Raw genomic sequence first — 8,754 nt, forward strand, 5'->3', positions numbered from 1 at the left:
GGGCTGTCAGCAGGACTTGATTAGCTCTAATAATAAGGGGGAGCTGTCAGGCCGGGTCAAAATCAAACCAGGCAGCAAGGAAAGGTTATCCTAGGACTTAGCCAGGAATTTGGTTGAGGAGGAGAGGAGCAGTTGCCCCTTGGCTGACCTGTGACGAGGTTGGGTGTGGAGGGATAGGTGTTCATCCTCGGGACATTCTGTCCCCTCAGTAACAGAGTCTGTTTCAGAGTGTTACATTGGTCACAGTCAGTTCTTTCACCATCCACAGGATCATGTTTCCTCTGTGCAAGGGCTTTGCTTGATTTGGCTCTGAGGACTGGTGGGACTGGTGCTGGTTCCAGCAGAGGAAGGGTCAGTGCCTTGTGGTGTTCAGGACCTGTGGATCTTGAGAAATGTCTTGGGACTGGCCACAGCAGAATGAAACAAAGCAAATAAATAATAGAGGGACTGGAAGATCCGAGTACCTCATGAATGTAATTATGGAAAGGAGAATGCTGACTACTAAAATATTCATGCATCGTCGAGTAATTGCAGTCCATTGTTTCAGTATTCTGTTTAGTATTTTGTTGGGTTCAAAGACAATGAGAACATTAAAATATATTCTGAAATCATTTAACTGTGTAGATAGGAAGACAAAGAAAAGAGGAATTCTGTTTTAAATTTTGGGCTGAAATTTTGTGCTTTTCCAGCCGTTGCATGTCAGTTTTATTCTAATGTAGTCTTTTTCTAAATTAATCCAGCATAAAATTGAACTACAATTAATGTATTTCAATATCTGTATTTTAAATGGAATCATTATCATTAAAACAAACACAATGAATTTTGTGTCTCGTGCCAGAAACATTGTAAAGTCCATAAATGTTCAATGAAGGACATCTTTATTAGACTATTTCCACACACAACAAACCAAAAAAACCCTAAACTACAAAACCCCCCCTGTCTGTATGCTCCCTAAGTGTTTGGTAAATCAGTTTTTACAGGCACTGCAGGCAGGAGTTACTGCTGTTTGCAGCTCATTGTTTTTGCAGATGCCTGGAATTGACTGCTGTGCTTTTGAGGCATTTAATGGCATTTAGAATATTTAATGATCTGCTGAAGGGTGCTTCAGTTTGAAAAACTTGCTGCTGTTGGAGGACTTGTACGTGTGAGCTGTAAAGCTTTTAGGTGAAAAGTGAAGGATTTGGTCCTTCATGAACAGGATTCTTAAAGAATGAAACAAGAGGCTGGTAAGGCAGAAGAAAAGTCTTTAAAGAGGTTTGGGCAGGTGCATGTTTTGAGGTCAACTTCAAATTTGTAATATAATGTTAGAACTGTGTTAATTAGCTGAGGGATTGATCAGATTTGTTTATAAGGAATATGTTTTTCACAGCACTGAAATGGGTCTGCATTTACTGTGTCACAGTATTGAGGCCAGGCTTGGCAAGGGAGTTGCATGACTTCTGCTCTGGCCTTCTTCCCCTAAAAGCTCCTGTGAAGTAAACCCAAGGAACTCCTGGAAATGACCATTCCTTCTTTTCTGTCTCTTCCAGCTCTCCTCAGTTCGCATGCAGGGGTTGCTGCTTCTGATCTTTGTGAAGCACGTCCACCTTCCCTTCGTCCGGGACATCCACACCCACTACACACGGACAGGCCTCTATGGATACTGGGTAAGGAATTCCCGAGATGTGGTTGCCCTGGTTACTTATGGTGCTGTGTGCCTCTGCATGGATCCATGCTGAGAGATAGGAGATGTGGTTTAATTAAAAATTAATAAACTGACAAGCAGACTCATTTGTTTGAGCCTTGTGTGCAGCGCAGACCATAATTTCACCGGTTTATTTGCTGATACACAACAACTTGTGTGGGAAGAAATTGTACTGATTTAAATCTAAATTGCAAGATTTAAAAAGTTGTAGGTGGTGTTAGTAGTTACACTTGCAGGCATTGACTGCAGTTTCAGGGAATGTTGTTCTTCCATCCCAGGGGAACAAAGGAGGAGTCAGCATCCGCATGTCCCTCTTTGGTCGCACGATCTGTTTCATGAACTGCCACTTGCCAGCTCACATGGAGAACACAGAGCAGCGACTGGATGACTTTGAAAAAATTCTAGAAATGCAGTTTGAAGGAGAGGATATTCCAAGTCCCATGGATCATGAGTGAGTTGTTCACTTAGTTCTGTCTCTATAGGTTTTATCTATTATATGGTGAACTCTTGCACTGAAGAGTTTTGGGATTGGAGTTTTCATCCATCATTTTTATTTTAAATGTCCCTTCGGCCTTGACCCTGAACCCTGTGAGGAAAAGATAACCTGAAAGACAGATGTCTGTTTTACAAGACTGTTTTCTTCCAGTCTTTAATTTTTTAATACATTTGTTAGCATATAGACTGTACATGTCATGCAGGAAAGCTTTAGAAACTAAAGCCTGTTTATACCAAAAATCCTCTAGGTTGCTGTTAAATGTTCAGAGACATAAGACTTAGGAGAAGTTAATATTCAGGCAGTAATGAGCAAGCAGCAAGAAAGCAAGGGACTTAATTTACTGTTCCAATTACTTTAAATTTTTTTTACTTAGCAGCAGGTTATCCCTGTGTAAGCTTATCTATAACTACTTAATGTTTGTGTTTAAGCTGTTTGCATTAAGCAATATAAGTGTTTAGAGCACCTAATTAGTGTAATGGCTAATATTCTGTCAAATTCTTCCCTCTTTTAATGGTTTCCTATAAATCTGCCACGTTTTATGCATTTTGGTTTGGTTGGTTTTTTTAAGGATTCTCTTCTGGTTTGGAGATCTAAACTTCCGGATAGCAGATTATGGGATACACTTTGTCAGAGAATCAATCAATAACAAGCGCTTCAATCTGCTGTGGGAAAAGGACCAGGTAGGTTGTCTCAGTCTCTTTGGGGGTTTGGGTTTGTTTTTAATGCACACAAACACAACACAGTAGTTAAATTACACCTTGAGCTTCTAATTTCTGTTACAGAACACAAACTGAGAGCAGTCATGAGGTGGAACATGAGGTGGTCATAAGCCCCAGTTAATTGCCAACTTTTTTTGCTTTGGTGTAGTTTCTTACTCATTTATAATGCTCACATTTGACTGGAGCTTTCTTTGAACTTCATGTCTTGTCAAGTTGTTCCTTACCCTGACTTCTCCCAAGAATTATTTTTAAGACAACCTTATTCTGGAATTGCCCCAAAGCTTTCAGATGGATCATGTCAAGAGTTCTGCTATAACAAAGAGGCCCTTCTGAATTCACCTTTCCAATTACGCTGTACTGATTGCAATGTTGAACTCCTGGAAGATGCTTTCCCAATCATCCTTTAAGACCAGATTTTTAAACATAATCTTTAAATTTTACTTTTTATATTTGCAGTTAAATATGGCAAAAAAGAAGGAAGTGTTTCTTAAGGAATTCAAAGAGGGTCCTCTGCAGTTTAAGCCCACCTACAAGTTTGACCTTTACTCGGAGGTCTATGACACAAGGTAAAAGATAAAATGAGTTGGGAATATGAGAGTGAATGTGGTGCTTGCTTAAATATCACTTCAGCAATCAGCAAACCTGAATTTCCTGACTGTGCTCGTGAATTGGGGCTATTGAGCTGTTCTGTTAGGCTTGGATTGATTGAATCTGAGTAAATGAATATTTTTTGCTGAAGAAGCTGGGGTCTGCTGATTGTATGAGGGAAGTAATGAAACAACCCGGCTTCCTTTTTGGAAAGACCAGGTTCACAGAATAAATGAGCACTTGTTTAAGCTGCTTCTGTTTTGTTCTTTCCTACTAAAAGTGCTCATTGGTTGTGAAAAAGGAGCAAAAGAATAATTGTCAGCCATTTTTGTTTCCCTTCTCTGTTTAAGCATTTCATTTGGTATGCTGGTATTTGAAAATTAATGTGTATTTGTCTCTATTGATTGTTTTAAGTTGAAAATGGAGTATCTCATATTTCCAAAGTTTTTCTCTGATATTAAAGTCTGTTTGTTAAGTATTAGTCTTATGTTTCCACAGAAGGATAAGTTCCTGTCCAAACAGGGTTTTGTACTGATCTTTTTCTTTACTTCCAGAGAACAGAAGTCCCTGTTTTGGTTTAAGTAAGAAGAGAACTTTCTGAATTTTGTAGTTTTTTTAATATTTCAGAATCAAAACAAGGCTCCATCTGAGCTTTTGCTTTGATTTTTGTGAAATATTTGAAAATCAGATAACAGCTGATTTTCTTTAGGGATTTTTTTAACCTGTCTGAAAGCTGCACTGTTACCTACTCTGCTGTTGCACTTAATATTGGAAGTTCATTCATGTGGATCCAAAGACATTTTGCTTCTTAATTGAATGTAAAGAGATGTAATGGGACCAGCAGTAAATCCAGTTAACAAAAAAGACTTATAATAATCCAAACCTGGGCATATTGGGATTCATAGGCTGGTTGTCTGTATTGGCTGATTGAAAGAATAAAAAGTGTATTTATACATTCTGTGTGCATCCTGCTGCTGTTCAAGCTACCAGAGAGACTTTGCTCAGATGGGGGTGACCAGCAGACCTCAAGGCAAGCATCCTGCAAAAGTTGCTTTTACTGAAGCCCACAGAATATTACTTTTGATAATTCTTCAGTGTGAATTTTGAGGGTTTGTTTCCCATCTAATACCCCATTTCTCTAAAACAGTGAGTGTATTACCTTAAGCTGTTGTTTTGGTATTTTCCTGCACAGCAGAGCAGACATCTGGCAGCTCATAAAGATTTCTGTCGGTTTATGTAATTACTGGAGTAAGTGGGATAAGAGCCCTTAGTCATTTCAAATCTTTCCACCTTATTAAAGGTGGGAAGGGGTAAAACAAAATTCTGTTGAATATTGAACTAAATGGCCTTGGTTTTGATATTTAAAGTTATTAAACTGACAGTTTTCCTTACACATTCTCCTTTTAACTTTTATAATCCAATCCAGTCCATTCTAATTCCTCTTCCATAGGGTATGATCTTTTCTCCATTTCAATTTGAAGTGATCCCCCCATCCAGAGAGTTGCTGTTAAGTCTTCCTCTACAGAGAGAACCACAGAGGGCTCATGTCTTCTGGTGTAATTGATGTGGTATAAAAGGAAACTCTGCATTGTGATAACAGTTTGATGTATAGCACAGTTGCAGGCACAACTTCCTTGATTATGGAATTTTAAAAGCCTGTTGTTATGAGACAGCAGTAGCTTGCAAACCTGAAATGCAGGCTGGTACAATTTAGAGGAACTTCTAAATAAAGCATTGCTCTGGCACCTGTGATTACCATAAGCTACCCAAGTTTGTCCTGTTTTTTGTTGTTAAAAGAAACTTGCTCTCAAATATTTTGAATAATTTCAAACATCCTTCAAACTCTTCCTACATATTCCTTATGTTTACGCCCTCATTTCTCAGAATATCTGTACATTTGGAGCCTGGGGCAGTTGCTGTACTCACTCAATGTTCATGCATGTTTTTACAGGGTTTTAGGAGAAAGTATCATTTCCTGTATGAAGCCAACTAACCCACTGAAATGTCCTTCTCCCCTTCATTTTACTCCTCTTTCAGAAAGCCGTGAAACTGATCTGGGGTGAATGGAGTTCAAATTAAGGAAATGTTGGTTGTAAAACACATTAAACAGAGCTGTAAAATGAAGCTTGGATATGATTGCCTCCTTTTATTAATATGTATCTCACAGTCTTGGAGTAGATTTTGCACAGCATTCTTAGCTTTTGGCAATTTGTTTCTCTGCTCATTTCACTTTTTACCTTACATTTTTGCAGTGAGAAGAAAAGAAAGCCAGCATGGACTGATAGAATTCTATGGAAAGTGAAAAATCTCTGTGAGGTTGCATCAAAAGAAGGCGAATTCCCTGAAGAAGAGAACCCGATTTCTGTTACTCTGAATAACTATGTCAGTCACATGAGCTATGGCATCAGTGATCACAAACCTGTTACAGGAACTTTCAAGCTTGAGGTGCTGTCCCAGTTATATTGTTCAGAAAGTTTGTTTTACTCAGTGTTGCCTTACAGCAGCTGATTTCCTAAACCATAATCTCTGTTTCATTCTGATCATAGTGAAGGCAGCAAATTGCTTTCAGGTTATTTCCAGTCAGTTAAAGAGTCCCACAGGTGGCAATTGTGACAGAGAATAACTTGAAAAGAATAACTGAAAGAATGACAGGCTTGACTGAGTTTAACTCTGTTCTTTTGTGTAGATGAAGCCTCTTGTCTCAGATCCCTTGGTCACACTGAGTCCTGAGGGTGAGTGGAGTGCAGAGCACGATGTTTTCATGCGCTACTCCACGGTGCCTGAATTCCCCAGCAGCGCTTGGGACTGGATTGGGCTCTTCCAGGTAAAGTTATCTCATCATGGATCTTCAGCAAAGATGGTGAATGTGACTGCAGGAGGTCGTTGAGAGTTTTGGAGCAGTGATTCTTGCTAGTGCAGAACTCTCTGAAATGGTTGTGTCCTTGATTGCCGTTAGTTCTGTGTGCTGACAGTTTAGCCCTACAGCATGGGAGTTCTTCCACACCCTTTAAATTCTCTGCTAAGATAATCTGGTGGTTTATTTAAGTAAAATGTTTCAGAAGCTCTGGAAAGGAGTTTATGCAACAAAAAAAAGAACAAAAATAAAAGTCTATAGACAGGTGAGAGAACAGAGCACTCCCACCCTCTCAGAAAACAAGGTTTGTGCAAGCCCCCAAAATGTTTTGATCATAAGAGTGCTTTAATTATTTCAGTGAAAAAGTAAACATCTCTCACAACTTTGAGTTTCCCATGTAGTGTATGGTTTTCGTTTCCATCAGGAAGCTGATGGTTTGGATCTTCCCCTGCAGGTGACTTTCAGGCATGTGAATGATTATGTTACTTACGCTTGGGTGGAAGATGATGAAATTTCTTCCAACAAAGACAGCAAACAAGTAAGTCAGTTGTATTTCTTTCTAATGTAGTTTCCCACTGGAGTTCTGTTCCATATCCCCTTCTCCTTAGGGGTTCTGTATTCTCTTCCCAGTTGAAGCTAATTTGAAACAATATTTAAAATCCCTCTTCCTAATTGTTCCTATTGAATGTTTTGGTCCCTCTTTAAAAGCTGCTGTCAGTTACAAAGCTTTCTAGTAGTGACTACCTAAAGTGATTTAAACCAAACAAATAAAACTTACTTTGATACAAATGGTAACTATCCAAAGATACTTACCTGAACGAATAGAAGTTGAAACTGGGAACCGTGGCTCCTTGGGACAGGCCCAAACCAAGGTAGTGAATTGGTCTGCTTTTCCCACCAGGAGGCAGCTCCACTCCCTCTGCTGCTCTGTGGCTTTGTCCCTTCCCTTACAACCACTCTGGGTCTCTTCTCCCTTCTCACTGAAGAGAGAAGAGAGCTTGCTGACATGGTGAAGGATATTCCTTCTCCTCCCTGATTTAATTTTCAGATGGTTTCCTGAGTTATTTCTGTCCTCATCTGTTTGAGCTTACGTTTTAAAACATGCTTATAAATAGCAGATACTGATTTTGATAGTGTCCTGAATGGCTTTTTTGTAAACGTCTTTTGCTGTGGAAATTGCTCATTGCCTGTTCTTATTCTTGCCAGGTTTACATGAGTGCTTCAGAAATACCTAAGATGGGAGGAGAATTTTTGCTTTGTTATTATAGCAATAACTTGCAGTCAATAGTTGGCATCAGTGAGCCTTTTCAGGTAATACATTTGGAAGCACTGATTAATGTTGATGTAATTTTTTTTTTAATATTTATTTTGTTTTCATATGCATCTGAATGTAGCTGTGTTAATCCTTGGGAAGGTGGCAGCAGAAGGAATTTTTAAAAGAATATGTCCTAGCTAAAAAGAATTTGCTTATATGCCAAAAGACTCTGAGTGACTGTTATGGCATCACACAGCAGTGAAATAAGACAGGTTTCTCTCTCCGTGTTCTCTTTTGGAACTTCAGGCTCTGTAATGTTAGATCCCCAGTTTCTGTAAAGATGACAAATCAAGTGCTGCCAAATTTCTGGCAGATTGTAGCTGAGCTTTTTGTGCTCCATTTTGTGACTTGCACAAAAGTGTTTCCTGGAAATTGTCACTTGAATTTGGGAAGGATGGGACAGCTGGACTCAAGTTATTTGATTAACAGGCTTTGTTTAATTTCTGCAAGGATGACTTAACCTGCCCAAACAAGATGAACTGACCAAGCATTGCTGCTTCTACACAAGCACTGTTTTTTCCAGAATAATTTTGTTTGGGCATAATTTTCCACGCTGTTATGGCTGTGCTAATATGGTGGGGAATCATTAAATTGGAATTCTGCATTGTTGATGATGAGGATGAAGGGATTTTAGAAGACTGTAAAATTCCAGTGCCTTAGGGAATACAATAATGAAAGTTCCTGGGCTGGCTGGTATCTCATTCCTATTTTATACTATTATATTTTATTAATATATATTTTTTTCTGTATGGGCGAGAAAAACTTGGCAGAGTGGAGTATTTGTGTTGTCTCTGAGCTCAATATCTATCAGAGACTCTGCAGGATTGCTGCCTATCTTCTTGGATGACATTTCATATTTTGCTATCACTATAGTAGATTTTCTTAATCTTCTTAATTTTTATCAAATTCTTTATATAGTGGTATAAATAATACAGAGCAAGACGGTGCTTTTGAATTGTTAATTTGTTACTTGTCTCTCTCCTAGATTCAGCCTAGCAAAACACCAATAGAAGGGGATCTGCCAGAGGAAGAGAGCAGCTGGCTGCAGAAGCCTGACAATCCAGAATCAGGGGGGGATTCTGAAAAGAGAAAGGGGAT

At 39.0% G+C, this 8,754-nt stretch overlaps 1 protein-coding gene across 1 annotated transcript in view; it reads left to right on the forward strand.

Moving 5' to 3' along the window:
* The window catches only part of INPP5K (inositol polyphosphate-5-phosphatase K), a gene marked incomplete at its 3' end in the record, with an annotated part of 11,190 nt that extends 2,441 nt beyond the window's left edge, over nt 1–8,749 (forward strand). The window contains exons 4-13 of the mRNA XM_017742956.1: nt 1,530–1,646; nt 1,963–2,135; nt 2,749–2,860; nt 3,356–3,465; nt 4,042–4,068; nt 5,740–5,932; nt 6,174–6,311; nt 6,796–6,879; nt 7,548–7,652; nt 8,642–8,749. Coding sequence (XP_017598445.1) covers nt 1,530–1,646; nt 1,963–2,135; nt 2,749–2,860; nt 3,356–3,465; nt 4,042–4,068; nt 5,740–5,932; nt 6,174–6,311; nt 6,796–6,879; nt 7,548–7,652; nt 8,642–8,749 — 1,167 coding nt within the window. The remainder of the gene's footprint in view (nt 1–1,529; nt 1,647–1,962; nt 2,136–2,748; nt 2,861–3,355; nt 3,466–4,041; nt 4,069–5,739; nt 5,933–6,173; nt 6,312–6,795; nt 6,880–7,547; nt 7,653–8,641) is intronic.
* Nucleotides 8,750–8,754: the final 5 nt, after the last annotated feature.

Source organism: Corvus brachyrhynchos, unplaced genomic scaffold, assembly GCF_000691975.1.
Source record: "Corvus brachyrhynchos isolate BGI_N302 unplaced genomic scaffold, ASM69197v1 scaffold99, whole genome shotgun sequence".
In the NCBI taxonomy this organism is placed as follows: Eukaryota; Metazoa; Chordata; class Aves; order Passeriformes; family Corvidae; genus Corvus; species Corvus brachyrhynchos.